This window comes from Brachyistius frenatus, unplaced genomic scaffold (assembly GCF_029030835.1).
Source record: "Brachyistius frenatus isolate BFR_SWC_R1_liver_20210118 unplaced genomic scaffold, ASM2903083v1 Contig_119, whole genome shotgun sequence".
Lineage (NCBI taxonomy): Eukaryota > Metazoa > Chordata > Actinopteri > Embiotocidae > Brachyistius > Brachyistius frenatus.
The window spans coordinates 82,580-102,285 of record NW_027210718.1 but is presented as its reverse complement, the minus strand read 5'-3'; the positions used below and the strand labels follow the sequence as shown (position 1 = coordinate 102,285).

General features: G+C 42.6%; 1 protein-coding gene and 1 non-coding gene across 5 annotated transcripts; both read left to right on the top strand.

The window, feature by feature from the left end:
* Positions 1-1,178: 1,178 nt before the first annotated feature.
* On the top strand, positions 1,179-15,258 carry LOC138629676 (transportin-2-like). 4 transcript variants are annotated; one of them, XM_069713531.1, is made up of 26 exons: positions 1,179-1,255; positions 2,746-2,845; positions 3,384-3,459; positions 4,445-4,594; positions 4,827-4,933; positions 5,648-5,781; positions 6,343-6,424; positions 6,547-6,669; positions 6,975-7,093; positions 7,241-7,301; positions 7,568-7,739; positions 8,240-8,392; positions 9,253-9,478; positions 9,667-9,838; positions 9,948-10,034; positions 10,335-10,442; positions 10,563-10,721; positions 10,865-10,952; positions 11,146-11,244; positions 11,836-11,871; positions 12,772-12,867; positions 13,339-13,414; positions 13,733-13,832; positions 13,942-14,016; positions 14,733-14,878; positions 15,119-15,258. In XM_069713531.1, the coding sequence occupies exons 2-25, from the start codon at positions 2,747-2,749 to the stop codon at positions 14,838-14,840; spliced, it is 2,706 nt and encodes a 901-aa protein (XP_069569632.1). In that variant the 5' UTR covers positions 1,179-1,255; position 2,746; the 3' UTR covers positions 14,841-14,878; positions 15,119-15,258. The 4 variants fall into 4 exon arrangements, with proteins under 4 accessions (XP_069569632.1, XP_069569631.1, XP_069569633.1 ...); XM_069713530.1 differs by lacking the exon at positions 1,179-1,255 and having other exon boundaries at positions 2,179-2,845; XM_069713532.1 differs by lacking the exons at positions 1,179-1,255; positions 11,836-11,871 and having other exon boundaries at positions 2,179-2,845.
* On the top strand, positions 2,598-2,667 carry LOC138629697 (small nucleolar RNA SNORD41). Its single transcript, XR_011311568.1, has one exon. It is a non-coding gene; the product is annotated as a small nucleolar RNA SNORD41 (small nucleolar RNA).
* Positions 15,259-19,706: the final 4,448 nt, after the last annotated feature.

Genomic DNA, 19,706 nt, shown 5'->3' with positions numbered 1-19,706 from the left:
AATGAATGCCCAAGTTTTGGCCATTGCCTAATTTCATCAGGGTGTCACCTGAATTCAATCTCTGAAAATTCATTACAAATTTTATTTATGACTTCCTAGATAAGATCTATAAATGAGAATTACTGTAAGTAGACAATGGATATTAAGGCACAAAGCTTCAAGAACTCGCGCTATTTTGAACCCACTGAATGTAGATGTTATATCAGGTGCTATTCAAAATGATAAAAAAAAAAGTATTACATTACTGCAACATATACTTTATATTTTAATAAATAAAACCTCACATTTATGTACAGCTGTCATGCATGTTTAATAAACAGTTTTAATAATAATTATTATTATTATTGTTAAAAATATAATTAATTTGAGTTAAGTGACAACAACACTGCCATGCTGGAGGGATATGGTGAAGCATGTAACACACTTAAAATACAATCATCAAACATCCATAATGTTAAAGCATTACACTTAATAACAAAACCCAAAGTCACAATACTTAACACATGCCTCACTTTCACCATGTTACCTGTGTACTCAACAGCATTTGATAGTAAAGGTGCTTATTGAATTGTTTATTAAACAGTTTTGATATACAATATTAAATATATATGTTTTATATATATATATATAATATATTTAATATATATAAATTATATTAAATAATATATATATATATATATAATATTAAATATATTTAATATATATTATAATAAAAAAATATATACATTTGTAAGAGGCACTCTTACGAATTATCTACTGTACATGCTACACAGCAATAAAAAAGTACTTCTAAGATCACAACTACATTTACAAAATGACCACTAATTCCAACCAAATTATCTTGTGAATTTCAGAATGCACGTTTCATTTGATCTTTGATCAAAAACAATTGGCATGATTAAGGGATATTTAAAAAAAATAAAAAATCTTATTTATTATGGTAAATTGCAAATGATCTGAATATCTTGAAATTGAATGCATAAATATAACATTATTTAATCCCTATAATTCAATGTAATGTATTTAATCCCTATAATTCATGTTTATTTTTTATTTTTTGTTTGTTTGGCCGGTTTTAGAAACTGGTTCCCGTTCGCCGTGTGGTAAATCTCGCGAGGTTTACCGAAATGTGTATTGAACGGAAGCCGCCATAGGCCAATATCAGTCGGCGTGCTCATTTGAACAAGAGGAACCGCTTCGAAGCACGGGAGAAGAGCGGCCCAGTTCTGGTTACTCAACTTTCCACTGAATATTTGTGCGTACAGTCTTGGTATACCTGTACTTTGACCAAAAGAAAAATAAATATATATATTTGTATTACATCGAGCGAGACCGTTTAATTAGGTAAGGTTTTGATAACGCGAATATCAAAGCAAGTGTCGGTTAACTTAGCATTAGCCTGGCTAGTAGCTTTAGCTTTAGCATCGTCAGTCTAAACCAATGGCCAGGCGGCTTAACGGCTAACGCGAGCGTGCAAAACGTGTTCGGCAAGTTTGTCCCCCAATTATTGGCGGTTAAGCGTGGCTTTAACCGCGGCGTCTTTACTCGGTCACCGCCGTTGAAAAGCCTTCCGTAAAAGGCCGACTTAGTTTCAGGGCTCGTGTTGGGTGAGTTGACGGTGAGATCTGCTTTTATTTATTTATTTTATTATTATTTTTTTTTTGGTACACCGGGCACGTTGCGACCAGCAAAGCCAGGAAACTGCCCCGTCGACCAGGCCCCGAGCGAGAAGGACAACTTCGGTGCCGTCGGGTCGAGTTGCGTGCGGCGGCGAGTAACCGTTGAATATATCGACGATGGATGTCAAAATGGGAATAAACTACCGATTAGATGCAAATATAGTTCAAGCAAATCACGGGATTGCTGGATTGTAACCGGACATGGCGGCACCGCTTCGTCGCGAACTCATTTCCTGATAACTTTTCTCACTCTGACCAACCGCGGATGAACGCGACCTCTCGGGTGGCGGCGCGACTCGGGCCCACGTGCTGAACCGCACAGAGCTGAAATTCGAAGGCACATATATATTTATATATTTATTTATATTTTTATATTTATATTCATTGATGGCACAAAGCGTCTCCGTAACTTAGACCAGCCGACCGGGTGGTGGTGGTGGGCGGAGGGGAGGGAGGGGGGTAGGATTAACTTGGAGCGCTTAAGCCGGGTCACAGAGATTTTAGCTGGTCGTGTTGTCTAATGTCCTCGTTTTTTTTGTGCCGCAAGCCGATTTTAAATTACAATTTTAGGCGTTGGCAGACCCGAGTATTCACCTCTTCACCCAACTCCGTTTGGTCTCTGTCCACCTCGGACCTACACATACCCCCTTGTCTTATTCCTGATCTTTTCAACGATTTGGTTATTTAAGTTGAGGGGCCTTTTAGCATACAGTTTAAGGATATGTGCACTTTTTCTATTTGCAACGTTTATTACACTAATCATTTATACAGTAGTTTTAAAAAGGTTGAGTTTTTCACGAGGAGTCTTTATAATAATGCAGCTTACAATGCTCAAAATTCACCCACATATTGGGCTCGGTACATAAATCCCACCCTTTTTTTTTTTAGTTTGCTTTTAATTGTATGTGTGCATGTGGACTGGAGATGATGCAGCAAAAAAACATCTGACTGTCTCTGATGGTGTTTGTATTCATACTGTCTGATCCAGACTCCACACGCCTTCGAATGTCTCCTTTTTTTTCTTGTTAAGTCGTCTAAATTATGAATGTATGTGTATATTTCTCAGGATGGAGTGGCAACCAGATGAGCAGGGACTTCAGCAGGTCCTCCAGCTGCTCAAAGACTCGCAGTCGCCCAACACAGTCACACAGAGAGCTGTACAGCAAGTATCCTACTTACTGCGTAATCTAACAAAAGGGGCAACATAATGCTCCTCTAAATGCCGTGTATGGTTTTATGCAGGATTTTGATTTGTCCCATGTAAATTTATTGTCACAACTGCCGTCTTCAGTTGGAAGTGGAATGTTTTCCACATGTTGAAGATTTTGCTGAAGGGGGGGGGCAGTTGTTCGTGTACTGGTAGTAAGCTCTGATATCTGACACTTGAGTCATCTGCAAAGCTCGGGAAGTCTTAATTTCCCTGGGCATGCAGTTGCACATAAATGCACTTTTATTACATATTAAGTCTCTTCACACATTTAACTGTATTCATGCATGATAAAAAAAAACAAAAAAAAACCCTACAAAATATTTTTGGTTGCTGTGAAATATTTTTGCGTGAGAAACGCCACTGGTTCCATGCAGAAGACTTGTCCTTCTTTATTTTTAAGTGTTGTATAATTTCCAAAAGCATTACTTGGCATACAGATCAAAGGTTAGTTGCTTTGTTTGGAAAGTGAAATGGTCCTTGACTTCTAATGCTAGAAACTTGAACAACTCAACCAATTTCCAGACTTCAACAACTATCTCATCTTTGTCCTCACACGACTCAAAACGGAAGGTGAGTAATTCGATTTTACACGTTTTTCCTCCCTCATGCATATTTACCCAGATATTTGAGCTGCAGTAGTTACATTTACAGAAGAAATTTCACCTCGGGGATTAATAAAGTGTATAAAATAAAAAATAAAAATTCTGAAGTCCCCATACACGTAAATGCTGAATGGACTGTATGCCTCACTTGACTGTGTTTGTTAGTTTATTTGGATCCTTGTAAGCTATTGGTGATGGGAACTATTGTACCAGGGGTCCACACACAAATACACTGTGAACACGCAAATCAACACCACTTATACTGAGCATTAATAATACATCATGCATCCACCCCCTCATAGACTTGACTTAACAAATAAGAATGACATTTTCTTGCATTAAATGGCATCCTCGTGCCAATAAATGCAACACGAAAAGATGCAGGCGCTGAAAAGTATGTGGAACTGTTAAGATGGGTGCTCTCACACGTTATCGGCTGGACGGGAAAAACCTTAATCTGAAATTAAACCACAGTTTGAGTGATCTGTCGGTGAAGTGAATTTCATTAAAGTTGTTCGATGAAGGTGGTCCTCTGGATTGAATCCGTCCTAGCTTGGGGAGAATGAACTGCCTGTGATGAGTGAAATTCAGATTTAGTTCAATGTTTACTATTATTGCAGTGTATATATTTCTCTCATTAAAATTGCAATGGTGCAACTTTATAAAACTTCTAGAGCAATATCAAAAAATAGACGAGGCTAGAAATAAAGGTAGAATGTCTGCTTATAGAGGAAGTGATGTGTAGTTACAACCGTACATGGCTGGAAAAGGTCAGGTTATACTGCTCTTCAGGGCACATTTGAATAATTAAAAAAAAAAAAATCAGTTTTTGTTCACCTTTTATCCTCAGTGTCACGTTCCACATGCACACTGTTGGCTTGCATTGTTTTGCCTGTCGCTCTCCATCTTGTTTAAAAAAAAACAAATTACCTTTTATTTTCTCCCCTTCTTAGATGAGCCGACTCGCTCTCTGAGTGGTCTGATACTGAAAAACAATGTTAAGGCCCACTACCAGAACTTCCCCCCAACTGTTGCTGACTTCATCAAGCAGGAATGCCTCAACAACATCGGCGATCCCTCACCGCTCATCCGTGCCACTATTGGTGAGTTTCTGTTCAATTATGTTTGTGGTCCAGCTTCCATCCTCACGCCGAACACTTCATTTCCTTCTATTACCGTCTGGACACGATGCATAAAAATATACCTGAGTGCCCATGGAGGTGTTTGTATTCATACTGTCTGATCCAGAGCTGCTGCGATGACACCTGCCCGTAATCCTTACAATTACAAAACACTGCTCAGAACTCTGTTCTCTTCTCTTCTGTGCTCCTCTAGGCATCCTGATCACTACCATCGCCTCCAAAGGAGAGCTACAAACATGGCCTGAGCTGCTGCCCCAGCTTTGCAACTTGCTCAACTCGGAAGACTACAACACCTGCGAGGTCTGCACTCACTCTGTTGTGTCTTCATTTGTTTTCATGCTATTAAAAAGTACTGATGTCACTTTAATTTTTTTTTTTTTTTTTTTTTAAGTCTCCTACATGCAGTGGAAGGTGTTTTCACCTCTTTTGGCTGATTAGATATCTGCACTGGTTGAATATGGGGGTAGTTGTACTGAGCATTAGATGAGGTAATCAATCGTCAAGAACAAATAACAGGATAAAGCTGTAACTTGTCCTCCCCTGGCAGCAACAACAAAGTTAAGTGAAACTGGGAATTAAACCATTTTTTCCCCCCTCAAAATTCTGGCCTCTTTCGACATGCTGGCTATCTTCATTGTGGAGCTGATGTTTATTTCAGCAAAATATTTGATGTTATAGGGAAGGCACAGGTCTAACTCATAACATTGATTATTGCTTTGCCCTATTTAGATGTGCTCATTAGTTTGTGTACGCAAATTGTGAGATCTGGACGTAATATAGACATGATTAGTGTTACTGTCGCCTTTGCAGGAGACACCGAAATTCTCTGAATAACGATACATAAAATCTTATCAGTAGCACATGTGCTCGATGTATTAAAATACCCACCGTCTGTGCGCTGTATTCGGTACTGTTGCTCCAGTTCTCTGGTCTGATGCGGTCTCATTCTCTCCTCTGTGTCCCTGTATGTTTGCGTGTGATTTGACAGCCTCTCTGTGTATGTCTGTGTCTCAGGGCTCATTCGGCGCACTGCAGAAGATCTGCGAGGATTCCTCAGAGCTGCTGGACAGCGATGCTCTGAATAGACCCCTCAACATAATGATCCCCAAATTCCTTCAGTTCTTCAAGCACTGCAGCCCCAAGATTAGGTACATGAGAGTGAGAGAGAGAGAGAGAGAGAGTTTGTGTGTGCGCGCCATTACTGTCTGGGTGTGATGCATTCTAACATCTGACTCACAATGAAGGTGTTTGTATTCATACTGTCTGATCCAGATATACAAAATATTTTAAGACATATTAAGTGCTGATTAGATTCGGAGTAAGTCCCCCCCCTCCCCCCTGCTCCCGAACACTGTTTATCTTAAAGGTCTCACTGTTGAAGACATGTAAGCATGGTTTTCCTGGTTCAGAACAAGGCCTGGGGGAGACCTCAGTGTTGACACTCTCTATTGTAGCCAACACAGAAATTAATAACTACTGTCTAACATAAAGCAAGTTGAATTATTGGCTTTTTGAAATGCAATTTCCTCTTTTTACACTTGAAAGACAACCAATAGTGTTGCATCTCTACATCTGTTTTCAACAGTGCTGTTGAGTAGATTTCACCATTACCATAACATTTTTATATTTGACATGTTAAATTGAGACGCTTTTATTTTAACCACCGCCTTTCATCACTGACTTGATCTGTCCTCCTGTCATCCCTGCAGGTCCCATGCTATAGCCTGCGTGAACCAGTTCATCATTGGCAGAGCCCAGGCCCTGATGGACAACATTGACACCTTCATAGAGGTGAGTTTGTGTGTGAATACCAACTAAATCAGCCTGTATTGCTGTGTTTGAAAGGCACACGCTTAGTTTTTTTGTCCCAGGCTGGAGTTCATGTCTTTCTCATCTCGTCTTTTCTCCGTTAGAGTCTGTTTGCGCTGGCAGCAGATGAGGACTCTGAGGTTCGAAAGAATGTGTGCCGAGCCCTCGTCATGTTACTGGAGGTCCGCATCGACCGTCTCATCCCCCACATGCACAGCATCATCCAGGTAAGTGTTGGACAACTGCCGAGTCAGCTCTGGACCACATAATTAGTTGTGGGAGAACTTGTTCATACTTCAACCACCTCTGAATTATGTGGTATTTTAAGTCGGTCTTGCCTCTGGACATGATGAGAAACCCAGCTCATTGATTCACAATGATACCTAATGTTCCTATTGTTTCTGATCCAGATCTTTCAAACTGTGCTAGACTGTTGCACGACAGTGGTATTTCTTTCCTCTCAGTCTCCACTCGTTTTCGGTGCTGCGAGGGTCACGCATCTCATTTTAAATACCCGTCTCATCTCCTGCAGTACATGCTGCAGCGGACCCAGGACCCGGATGAGAACGTGGCTCTGGAGGCCTGCGAGTTTTGGCTGACTCTGGCTGAGCAACCCATCTGTAAAGAGATGCTGTCTGGACACCTGGTGCAGTGAGTAGCATGGTGTTAATATAATATGGGTGTCGCATTGTGAAGTCGTTAATCCAATTTTAGATACAGTCACCTTCTTATAAACTTGTTGGAACTACCATCTTCTATTTTAACCAATGAAGTCTTCTTCTGTCCCTCTTGATATAGACTGACCCCTATCTTAGTAAATGGGATGAAGTATTCGGAGATAGACATCATACTACTGAAGGTAGGCATGGTCTTTGTTCTTTTACCGTTTTATGGACACTTCTTTACAATTGTACCCACCGTCCGAATTAAGTGGCATTTTAAATCAGTCTTGCATCTGGACATGATGAGAAACCCAGCTCATTGATTCACAATGATACCTAATGTTCCTTTTATTTCTGATCCAGATCTTTCAAACCGCGAGACTGTTGCACAACAGCGGTATTTCTTTCAGTCCTGAGGGTCACACATCTCATGTAATATTTGTGTTTGTGCTTGTTCCTGCAGGGCGACGTGGAGGAGGACGAGGCGGTGCCAGATAGCGATCAGGACATCAAGCCCCGTTTCCACAAGTCTCGCACTGTCACCTTGCAGCACGAAGGAGGGGAGGGAGAGGAGGGCGAGGACATTGAAGACGACGACGACGATGACGACGACACGCTCTCCGACTGGAACCTGCGTAAGTGTGGAGACAATAGTGCAAAAATATTTTGTTATCGATTTCAAGAACATACAATTGCAACAAAATAAGCTGCGCAAGTGCAGTTAGTAAACCAGCTGGTGCTGGCAGGTCCGCATCGACCGTCTCATCCCCCACATGCTCAGCATCATCCAGTTAAGTGTTGGACAACCGCTCAGTCAGGTCTGCGCTGCGTAATTAGTTGTGGGAGAACTTGTTCATACTTCAACCACCTCCAAATTATGTGGTATTTTATAAGTCAGTCTTGCATCTGGACATGATGAAAAACCCAGCTCATTGATTCACAATGATACCTAATGTTCCTATTGTTTCTGATCCAGATCTTTCAAACTGCGCTAGACTGTTGCACAACAGCGGTATTTCTTTCCTCTCAGTCTCCACTCGTTTTCGGTGCTGCGAGGGTCACGCGTCTCATTTTACCCAGACATTGAGTTTGGTGTTAAAAATCTGATTGCGACGGGCTTTTCTTTCCGATGTAGGAAAGTGTTCGGCCGCAGCGCTGGACGTGCTCGCCAACGTGTTCCGTGACGACTTGCTGCCCCACCTCCTGCCGCTCCTGAAAGGCCTGCTCTTCCACCCAGACTGGGTCATCAAGGAGTCTGGTATCCTGGTGTTGGGGGCCATAGCTGAGGGTAAGACGTCACGGTTTTCATACAAACTACAGCTTTGTACCTGCATCTGATCCTTGTTCTCAATGTCTGGCTTTTTTTTTAATGGCTAGTTTACACGCACAGACCCACAAAAAAAAAAAAAAAAAAGTAGAGCTGCACGGTCCTGCTCATAAAAGCTGAATAGGATGCACAACAGTCTGAGCATCGTAATGTCAGCCTGAACAGCTGTTTCCACTTCAGGAATAAACGGACACGGATGTTCTGAGACACCATACGGAGTCATTTTCAGGGTTCACTACAATACAAATATAATTTTTTTCTAAAGCCTGTCTACATGTTCATACAGACATAAATCATGTTAAGAACATGCGTACAGATAGTTAATGTAAGACAACCGCGCCACACTCTTACATGGCTGTTTTTTTGCACGTGCACCGCACTTTTAGGTTCTCCATTCAAATCAGGGATCTGCCTCGGGATGCACATGTAACCATTTATCTCTGCCGTTTCTTATGAATTAAAAGGTAAAGTTTATGAAAACCTACTTTCAAGAGGAGTCATCACAAAGTACTCGCGATACTTCAACAAAATGTAACGGTGACATTTATCACATTAATGCCATGAGTTCCAAAGTCTGATATCAGTGAGACTAATGAGTGAAGTTCCTCTTCAGAGGGAGATGTAGCATCTCTGTAAGGCAAGCCGGTACCTCACCGTGCATTCTTTTTAATGTGATAAAACACTTAATGTAATGTATATCTAACTCTGGATTTCGGAGATGGGTTTGGTCTAAATCGGGAGTCAAATGATTGAAAATTCTGTGACTACAGTCCTTGTGTAACTTCTCCCTTCTGCTAGTAATCTTGTCCTCATTGTCTCAGGTTGCATGCAGGGCATGGTGCCCTATCTGCCGGAGCTGATCCCTCACCTCATTCAGTGTCTGTGTGACAAGAAGGCCCTGGTTCGCTCCATCGCCTGCTGGACTTTGAGTCGCTATGCACACTGGGTGGTCTCTCAGCCCCCCGACTCCTACCTCAAACCCCTCATGACCGAGCTTCTGAAACGTATCCTGGACGGCAACAAGCGGGTGCAGGAGGCCGCCTGCAGGTGAGCAGCTTCCTGTTCCTCTTCTCTTTTATACTGTGGATGTGATGAAAATCCCAGCTCATTGATAAACAATGATACATTTTGTTCCCATATTCTGTTCTGATCCACGTCCTGCAATGCATCGTTCTTCGCCTGCAAGAACCACGAGATGATGAAATATTAATGACCTCCATCTTTGGTTTTGTCAGTGCATTTGCCACCCTGGAGGAGGAGGCGTGCACCGAGCTGGTGCCCTACCTGAGTTTTATCCTGGACACGCTGGTCTTCGCCTTTGGGAAGTATCAACACAAGAATCTCCTCATCCTGTATGATGCCATAGGAACTCTGGCAGATTCAGTGGGTCACCACCTCAATCAGCCTGTAAGTGTCTGCGGTATCTAGATCTGCACTCTTGGTACTTTGCTCACGCAAGGTCATATTCAGCAGGACTTTTTCATTTGAGCTCCGACTAGTTTGTATTGTTTTACAGGAGTACATTCAGAAGTTGATGCCCCCTCTTATTGCCAAGTGGAATGAGCTAAAAGACGAAGACAAGGATCTTTTCCCACTACTGGAGGTGAGTTTTTTTTAAAATTTAATTTATTTATTTTTAATATAAAGGAGTTCTTGCTCCGTAGGAGGTTTTTTATTCCATTTGGGATTTTTTTTTTTTTTTTTATCTTAAACACATTTAAGACTCTAAAAAGTTACCAGACAGACTGACTCATGTTGTTTTTTCGGGGTGTTTGACATTTAAATTTTGTCTTTCTTTTGTGACAAAAACTGTGACAACAGCAAGGGTTTTCAACTGCCTTCGTGTCATTTGTTGGGTGTACTCTGTAAAAACCGACCTATGCTCTTGTTTAATTTCTTCCAGTGTTTGTCGTCAGTAGCCACGGCCCTGCAGAGTGGGTTTCTGCCTTACTGCGAGCCTGTCTACCAGCGCTGTGTCACGCTTGTCCAGAAGACACTAGCTCAGGCTATGGTGAGAACACACACACACACACACACACAAATAAATATATATTGTGTACGTTGATTTATTTAAAAAAATTTCAGGCCGTAAAGAAGAGACATTAAAACTTGCCCTGTCCTCTCTGCACAGATGTACAACCAGCATCCAGACCAGTACGAGGCCCCTGACAAGGATTTCATGATCGTAGCCCTGGATCTGCTGAGCGGCCTGGCTGAGGGTTTGGGTGGCCATGTGGAACAACTCGTGGCTCGCTCCAACATCATGACCCTCCTTTTCCAGTGCATGCAGGTAAGCCTCGGTGTGATATTTTTAATTCCCATATTTTAACGGATGTAAATACTGGATTGGAACCTGCTTAAAGACGCTTTCCGTTTTCATTTTGATGGATAAACTGCAGAAGGGTGTCACTGAGGTGTCTGGTTTTGTTGCAGGACACTATGCCCGAGGTGAGGCAAAGCTCATTTGCTCTCCTGGGTGATCTAACCAAGGCGTGCTTCCTCCACGTGAAGCCTTGCATTGGTGAGTGTGCTTTCTTTAGAGTGATAACCTGAATAACTGACTTGCATTATCTGGCTAGCGGGGAACGCCCTGCAGTCACCGGTTGTAAACTGCCAGGTTGCTGCCACCCATGATCTGATGTCTCAAAATGATTGGCTACTACAGATAAGGTTAAGATAAGTTGTAACCGTTGTACCCGTTTCCTCCCCTCCAGCTGAGTTCATGCCCATCCTTGGGCTGAACCTGAACCCAGAGTTTATCTCTGTGTGCAACAACGCCACCTGGGCCATTGGAGAGATCTCCATGCAGATGGGTAAGAAAGCAGGTCGCTGTTGTTTCCTCTTTGTTTTCTAACAAACGGTTGCCTTCGTTGCAAACAAGCTCCCACTCTCTGGATATGATGAAACACCCAGCTCATTGACACAAAATGATACATTTTGTTCCTATATTTTCTGATCCAGATCTTGCACGGCTCGTGTTGCACCAGGCTCTCGGTGGCACAGTTGGGTGTTTGCCATCGCGAGTCTGCAGATTTACGTGTGTGTGTGTGTGTGTGTGTGTGTGTGTGTGTGTGTGTGTGATTCAGATGGAGCTGCTGGTTTGTGCAAACTGCGCTGACTTTGTTCTCAGCTGCGGTTCTTGGCTTTTGGCAGACATTTTTTCTACAGTTCCCTTCAGGCAGACTTTTTTTTTTAATAGCTGTCGAAATTTACAACCATTACAAGCAGTTAGGATTTTGTTCAGGATTGCCTGATTGTGGCGTGCCGTGTCCTCGTCCAGAAAAAAACCCAAACGCCTTGTTGTACTCGTGTATTGTGTGAGCGCGTGTGCGCATGCGCATGCTTGGCACGTCGTTCTGTGCGTTCCAGTCAGCCCAGTGAACCTCTGTGTGATGTCCCTACAGGCACAGGTGTCAAGCAGCAAACAGGGAATTGTCCAGGTGAGCGTAGAGCGCCAGCAAACCGCTCGTCTTTTAGACCAGTGTGCACGTATCGAGTGATGTTTATCTTTTTGAGGTCTCGCTCCTTTCTGTAAATCTAAACCGCAATAAGACTCTAGAGTTTTCTGTTGCGCTGATGTCTTTGCATCAACACGTTTCCCCTTTGTCTCGATGTATTTGATGTCGCCGACGCCTCTTTTTTTTTTTTTTTTTTATGACGGCGATATGGGAAAGGATTGAACTCATTGTTTCTGGTTACCGAAAACTCTTGACGAACAGAAAGTTGCCCACTCTGCAACAATAGATAATGAATCTTAAGCTGAACCGCTGTCCAGTCAAAAGATGATTCAGTCTGTTCAAACAACTTCAGCCTCAAAAACAAAGTCCACCACACCTTGAACTACATTCACAGCTCTGCTGGTAAACGGTGCCAACCCAGAAGTATTTTTGTGTTTCTAATAGTAGTTTAGTTTATCAATGACATTTAAATGTATTATTAGTCATATACTTGGTGGAATTTTACAGTACAAACTAAAAGGCCTGTTAAGTGTGTGTGTGTGTGAGTGAAAAATGAAGAAATAATGGATGAAAATCTCAAACTGTAATTTTGATAAATTTATTCCGCAAATGGCTTGTTTTTTTTTTTTTTTTCTTCTTCTATAGAGGCCTTGAGACTTTTCTCAGTTTGTGACTGTGACCGATGGATCAATCTGTGAACACAAGATGATCCGTACAAGTTTAATCAGTTTACAGTTTAGCGTCTTTCTTTCTTTTTTTTTCTTCTTCTCGTGCCCGAATGCAACGTTGCGACCGTTCCCACCATGACGCCTGCACGCTGCAGGCGCCCCGTCATCCTCAAGCGTTTTTATCGTGCGCCCGCTCTCTGCTCTGCGTCTCCAGGTGCAGAGATGCAGCCGTATGTGGGCTTGGTTCTGCCACACCTGGTGGAGATCATCAACAGACCCAACACACCCAAGACCCTGCTGGAAAACACAGGTACACACACACACACACACTGATTGAAAAAAAAAAGATTTGTCTTTTCCTCTTGTGTGCATAATGGCTCCGAAAAGTCTCTTTTGTTTTGTCTTATTTGCAAGTGATTCCTTTTTGTTTTACTTTCCGCATCTAATTGACGACTCCCCCGTGTCCTTATCTTGTGACTTACAACCAACTCTGTATTACCATACGAAAGCAGATACAAAGGGGGGTGACTGTCAACTGTTTGTCAACTGTATAAAAGCTGCCCTACAGAGGAGTGACGAAAGAGCACTGCTGGGGGGGGAGCACTGCTGGACACCTCCCTTTGAGGGTGCACGTAGTTGCTCCTTCTTGCAAGAATAAATGTCCGATGTGTTTGATTTTGAACCAACCCTCGGAGTAATTTTTCCAACACACACACACACAAGCGCAATGGTCACGTTGGAGCGGTACGGTGAACGTTTGCTTTTGTCCTCCTGTGTGCAGCCATTACGATCGGCAGGCTGGGTTTCGTGTGTCCTCAGGAAGTGGCACCGCAGCTGCAGCACTTCATTCGACCGTGGTGAGTCCCGACGCTTTCATGTGCAAATATCACCGACATGAACGTAACGCTGGAGAAATAGGTTTTCTTAATGATGCCTCAGCTCTACCAAATGTCCCAGGAAGCATGACGGTCCAACACACACACACACACACACACACACACACACACACACACACACACACACACACACACACACACACACACACACACACACACACACACACACCCCACCCACTGTGATAGGTCAACACGTCTGCTGTGGAAAAAGGTCCATCGAGACAGAATCAGTGAAAGAATACTTTCCCCTTTTGTCTCCGACGTTGTTTCTCCTCTCAGGTGCACGTCGTTGAGGAATATCAGAGATAACGAGGAGAAGGACTCGGCCTTCCGGGGAATCTGCGTGATGATCGGCGTCAACCCTGCGGGAGTCGTGCAGGTGAGGCGATCTGCATCGAAGCTGCTGGGGACACGGGGGGGAGGCGAGGGGGGGGGGGGGCTCAGAACAACATGGGAGCTCAGTGAAGTAACACATCTTCTCTGTCCAGGACTTCATTTTCTTCTGTGACGCTGTGGCCTCCTGGGTCAACCCCAAAGACGACCTGAGAGACATGTTTTATAAGGTGAGAGCCCGGTCAAAGGAAATGGCAAGACATCCGAGTCCCACGCAGATCTGATGGGTTGACCTTATTTGAGATGACTCCGTTTGTGTAGTTCCGGTGATGATTATTCATCAGACATTCGAAATCTGATTACTTAGTGCGAATGCTTTTCGAGTCTGACAGCTGTGGTAGAGATTGCAAAATGTTTACATTTAAGACGACATCACGTGGGAGCATTCGAGTTGATTAATGATGGCCAGAGTCCAGTGTTGACAATTGTTTAAACTCTTAATGCTGAAGCTGTAAGAATCAGAACTCTCTTTGAAGCGAAACTCAAATAGCTTGAAGGAAAAACATATTTTTTTAAGGCGTTCACAACCAAAAACATGGAACAACAAACTGTAAGAATTGGATGAAACGGTGTGTTTATGTGCACCGACACAACCAAAATTGCAACTTTAACTTATCTGGGTAACTTGCTTACAAGCATTGCATCATCAGCCACCTACAGTGACTTTTAGTGTTACAGCATACAACTGGTAATCAGTAGTATTTCTCCAGTGTGTTAAAAAAAAAAAAAAAAAAGAAGTTTGGTAGTTTTGGGTAATTTTACTCTCCAGCAACTCCAGTCAAAGTGACCTGAGATCGCAATACGTCTTATCAGATCTCATCCTTAGAACTTGAAATGTGAAAAGCCCTGCTGGAGATCTTAGTCCGTTTTGTGTTCTCCTCCCAAGATCCTGCACGGCTTCAAGGACCAGGTGGGAGAAGAGAACTGGCAGCAGTTCTCTGAGCAATTCCCTCCTCTGTTGAAGGAGCGCCTGTCAGCCTGCTACGGCGTCTAACCTGACCCCCCCATCCTCGGTCCACACTGACCTGTTAGGTATGTCCACCGAATGACACACACTGCTAACCCATAGACGCCCTTTCTGGAAATGATGAAACACCCAGCTCATTGATAAACAATGATACATTTTGTTCCCAAATCCATTTTCTGATCCAGAATCCCACTTTGACCCCCGAAGCGCTCAAATCAACTCTGCATGTTCTATATGTTTATATCATGGGATATTTTTTAAAACTCTTTTCTCCGGTCTTCTTTGTTTTGTTTTTTCCCCCCCAGGTTAATAAAAGGGAGGGTAACAGGGCAACTCATTGCACTGCCCAGATCGTGGGGAGAAACTAGAGCTGGAGGGATGTGACTGGCCTTTAACCTCCACTCTGCGGATGGCCTCCTTTCCCCCCGCGCCCTGTTTGTCTCTGTGAGGGAGGGTGGGAGGAGGGTGGTGGGTGTGGGAGGGTAAACTGGGGATAAACATATACCTCTCGGATTAAACGCCTCACTATATCCAACACACTCTAAAGTGACTTTTGCCAACAGCACTGCAGGGATCCTAGGGAGGTGAGGGCAACCGGGAGGGCAGACTTTGACCTCCCCCCCTCCTTGATAGGATTATTCTGTTGAGCTATATGACGGCTCGCAGGGGAGGGGAGGGTAGAGGAGGGGAGGGGGGTGGCAGGTGGGTACATTTAAAAAGGAATTATCTGAACCAGCATAGGGTGCCACAGTCCCAAATACCACAATGCACGTAGTCAGTAGGCTGACTCGCACGTAGATGTGCTTGAACAGGCTCGTGCCCGAGGCGAAACAAAAAAACAAAAACAAAAAAAGACGCTTTTATTGTGTAACAATGTGCACTAATTTCTTTGCACCTTTTACTGGAAAATGGCATTAATCATTTGATGTGCATATACATGGGTCTTTTTTTTTTTTTTTTTCCCCCCATACGTACACTTGGCTGAATTTAATTTCCTTCCTCTTTCTTTGGTTGCTGAATAGTTGTTGTTGTTTTTTTTCCCCCTCATCGGAGGTAAAAAAAAAAAAAAAAAAAAAAAAAAGCAGTATGTGTCCTCCTTGAGGTTTTTTTTTTTTTTTTTCTTTCTTTTTTTTAACCACCGCAGTACCAACATATTGCATGGCATTCGGTCACCTCTTCAGTGATGCATGTTTGCGTGAACGGCCGTCTCCTTGATTTCACTGCGTCAAGCGTCACCAGTGTGGGGAGGCCGCCGGGTGCTCGGTTCGTTGGCCCTCCCGTTCGTACACGTTGTCGAATCCCGGTAGTTTTAATGGCGGCTGCGTGCGCGTGAAGATCAACTGTAGGAAGATGAATACGTATGCGTGCTTGTTTGGACAAAAACGCTGACTGCAACAAAAGAGTTCAAATACTGTAGGCAAAGTGGAGAATCATGTTTGCTGCTGTTGCTTCGTTTTTAAGAGTATTTACTAAACGAACTTAACAAGAGCGATAAGACATCACCAAGAATGGATTGGTTCTTACTGGTATAAATGCACTTTTTTTCTTTTGTAAGAATTTAGAATTTGTAATGTAAGGCGTACAGTAATAATATACTGAACTTGAGATATAGGTTGTTGTTGTTTTTTTTTTTTTTTTTTTTGATAAATGATTTTAGGACCGTTTATGGCTCGCTAAAGTAAGAATAATGTTAAGCAACGGTAAAATGATTTGGTAAAACTTAACATGTTAGTTTGATATAAAGCTCCTTCTAAAATGAGCCGAGTAGGATTTAAGAGGAGGGCGACACCTTAACGACCAGTATTTTTTTTTTTAAATTTGGGGATCCACGTCCCACTGCACCTGTCAGTCCCCGCATCCGTGTCTGAGGATGCGCCCCCGTCTCTCCCGCCCGAGCTTCTTCTCCTCGTCATAAGCGTTGCATGCTTTTCCGCAGAAGTCCTCGTTTCAGTCGTTTTCTAACCGGCCCACTTCGGAGGGATCTTACCTTCTTTTTTTAATTTTCTTTTTTTTTTACAAGCACTTCGTCGGTGGCAATGAAACTCGCTGCCGGGCTAATAAGGTACTTCTCCAGCATACGATCAAACTTGTGATTGTTGCTGCCATATATTCACCCGTTGATACTGTGTAGGATATGCCTGGGATTACACTTACTCTTGAGTCCTAATAGTCCCCACCCCCGCCCCCGCCCGCTCCCTCCCCGACACTGGTTATCTCATGTAAGGGAGCGGTGGTCTTTATTCAGCTTTATCTTTTTTTTTTTTTTCTTTTTCTTTTTTATGTCTTTGTCCACAGTGGGCGGTTTGTAACGGAGGCGCGTGTTGCGGTTTTGCCTTTTTTTTTTTCTTTTTTTTTTTGGTTCGCGCGAGTGCTTCTCAGGTGTAATTTTGCACCAGCCCTGTTCTGAAGTTGTGTTTGGGGATTAAAGTCGGTCGAAGCCTTGCGTCAACGTGGCCACTGGGGAGCGTCAACGTTCGGCCGCCAGGTAACCGCTGGCCCGGGGGGGGGGGGGGGGGGGGTCTCTGTAGATACCAAAATCCTACGCCTGCCTCGTTGAATAAGGAACAACATCCATGCTTTACACATTTGCTTGTATTTTTTGTTGTTGTTGTTGCTGACAAAATGCAACAGCGTTTTGGATCTCTTCACCACTTGACCCCGACGCGCCACAGTGTGAATACTCGCGGCATCTTCTGCTAGGTGTCGCTGGCAGGCGGGCTTTGAGAGATCCGGTGGCCACGGAGATCACGGGCGGGACAGATTGGCAACTTTTGAAGCGTTCGATACGAGGATGTGTTCGAACGATGCAGCTCCCGTGCCACAAAGAATTGGTAAAAAAAAAAAAAAAAAAAGTTGAGGCTTTACTACAAGTCGCCGTGTGATTGATACACAAGCTGTATGCAGAAGTTTAAATGCAAGCTGTCCCAAGTTGTTTTTTTTTTAACGGTTTTTTGTTTGTTTTTGTTAATTAAGTTTTTTTTGTTGTTGTTTTTAATGGTCATGAGATAGTTTTGTTTTAATTTATTTTGTTTTATATTTTATTTTTTTGTGCTCCAGTGCACAAATTGTTTTGGACTTTAAAAGTTTTTTTTCCTTTTTATTCTTTTTATTTAAAGAACAATTTGTTTTCGTTGTTTTATAGCGGACCATCTGATTATGTCAAATTTGACGTGGTTGGACTGAAGGCGAGTCGGTGCTTGGTGCATACCTTTGGGAAGAATATGGAAAACAAATTCATAAAGTAGTTTCAATTGGATATCAAGGCTGGCAAATGAATTTAATGCAGTAACTTTTTTTTTTTCTTTTTTTTTTTTTCTTTTTTTTTTTTTTTTTTGCTGAACTGTGGTGCAGGTGGGATGTTATCTGATGTATCCCTTTTTATTTAATTTTTGTGAATAGGGGGAAATAAAAGTTTTTTTTCTATTAACGCTTTGAGTGTGCTGTAAAGTTTGTATTTCGTTTGATCAACATTAAATTCAGAGAAATTGTAGACTAATCATGGCAAAATTTGGATTAAATGGGGAAGTTGATGACATTTTATATCCAAAATGTGAAAAGTCAAATTCTGAGACATTTCTGCTCATCATTCAAACCCATAACAGAAGGGAGAGCTGGTGACCATATTTCACCATTTGGTGACGAGTCTTTGGTGTCCACCTTGAAACTGCTGATCGTTTAGATCTTCGGTGCTGTCGGATGGAAGACGTGCGCGAAGCAACCCTGGATATAAAAATGTATAGATTCTTTGCAGCGACGTCTTTATTTAAAGCATCGTCTTTCAACTTTCTCTTCATTTCAGAATCCGGGCTATTGGACAAATGTGAACACGTACGAGGAATTTGACTGTTTAATTTGTTTCTCTAAATTCTCTGCAGTGAATTTTAAACACTAATACAGGAGACGGAACAAAAGCAATCTTAAAAGTCAAATCCATTTTTGTTTTGAATCTACCTAAAAAATGAACTTCATTCCTTTTTTTTTTACAAAATTCATTCAGTGTTCATTTCCTGTTTTTTTTTTAAAATCTGAACTAAAAATGGGTGTGAACTGCAGCTTGACTGATTTGAGGAGTTTATTCCTCCACAAAGAGGTTGTAATTCAAGTTTTTCAAACGTGTTCACGCATGTGCAAACACAACTTTCATCTGCCCCGCCGGACGAGTGGTTTAACGCTCACGTGTTTCTGTTCGTGCAGGTTGTGGTTTGCGTTCGGTGTCGTTTTGATCTCGATAGGTTAATTAAGCGCTGCAGCAAAAGCATTCGCGTGATGCACTTACTGAGCGATCTCTGCATGCACGCACGGATATACACAATGAACAATAAATTGCCATCTTGAGATACCTCGGTGAAGTGCGCGGATTGATTAACAACCAAGAGATATGCATCATTGTCATAGATTCTCTCCCCCAAAACTCTACATGTAAAACCTTGAAACGATTTCTATATCCACCTGGAACATAACTTGAAACCAAGTCTTCACCCTAAAATGTACTATTATTATTATTCAAACTTTTTGACCTCTATGTAACTGCAAATAGTTATTTTTTTTTCCCATAACGTGAGTCAGACACTTGAATTTTCCATGTATTTGCTGACATGCATATTGTTTGAATATAGGAAACTGTTCTAAATCCTTAAAATGCTGCTGCCTGCCTGCTACTCCGCCCTCCTCGTCCTATAAAGGAAGAAAGGTTGCGGGTCTACGTCGGTTCTCTGGTGAATGGACTGAGAAACATCGACAGACCAGCATCCCAAAGAAACGCTCTGTCAGCGAAGTACTCAGGTAATCTTACAATCTGCTTGCTCCACACGAAATGGGCGGAAGTGCAGGAAGTTGTCGAGCTATTTTTTTTTTTATATAAATAGGCCTGCCGGATACCTGCAACTCCGATCT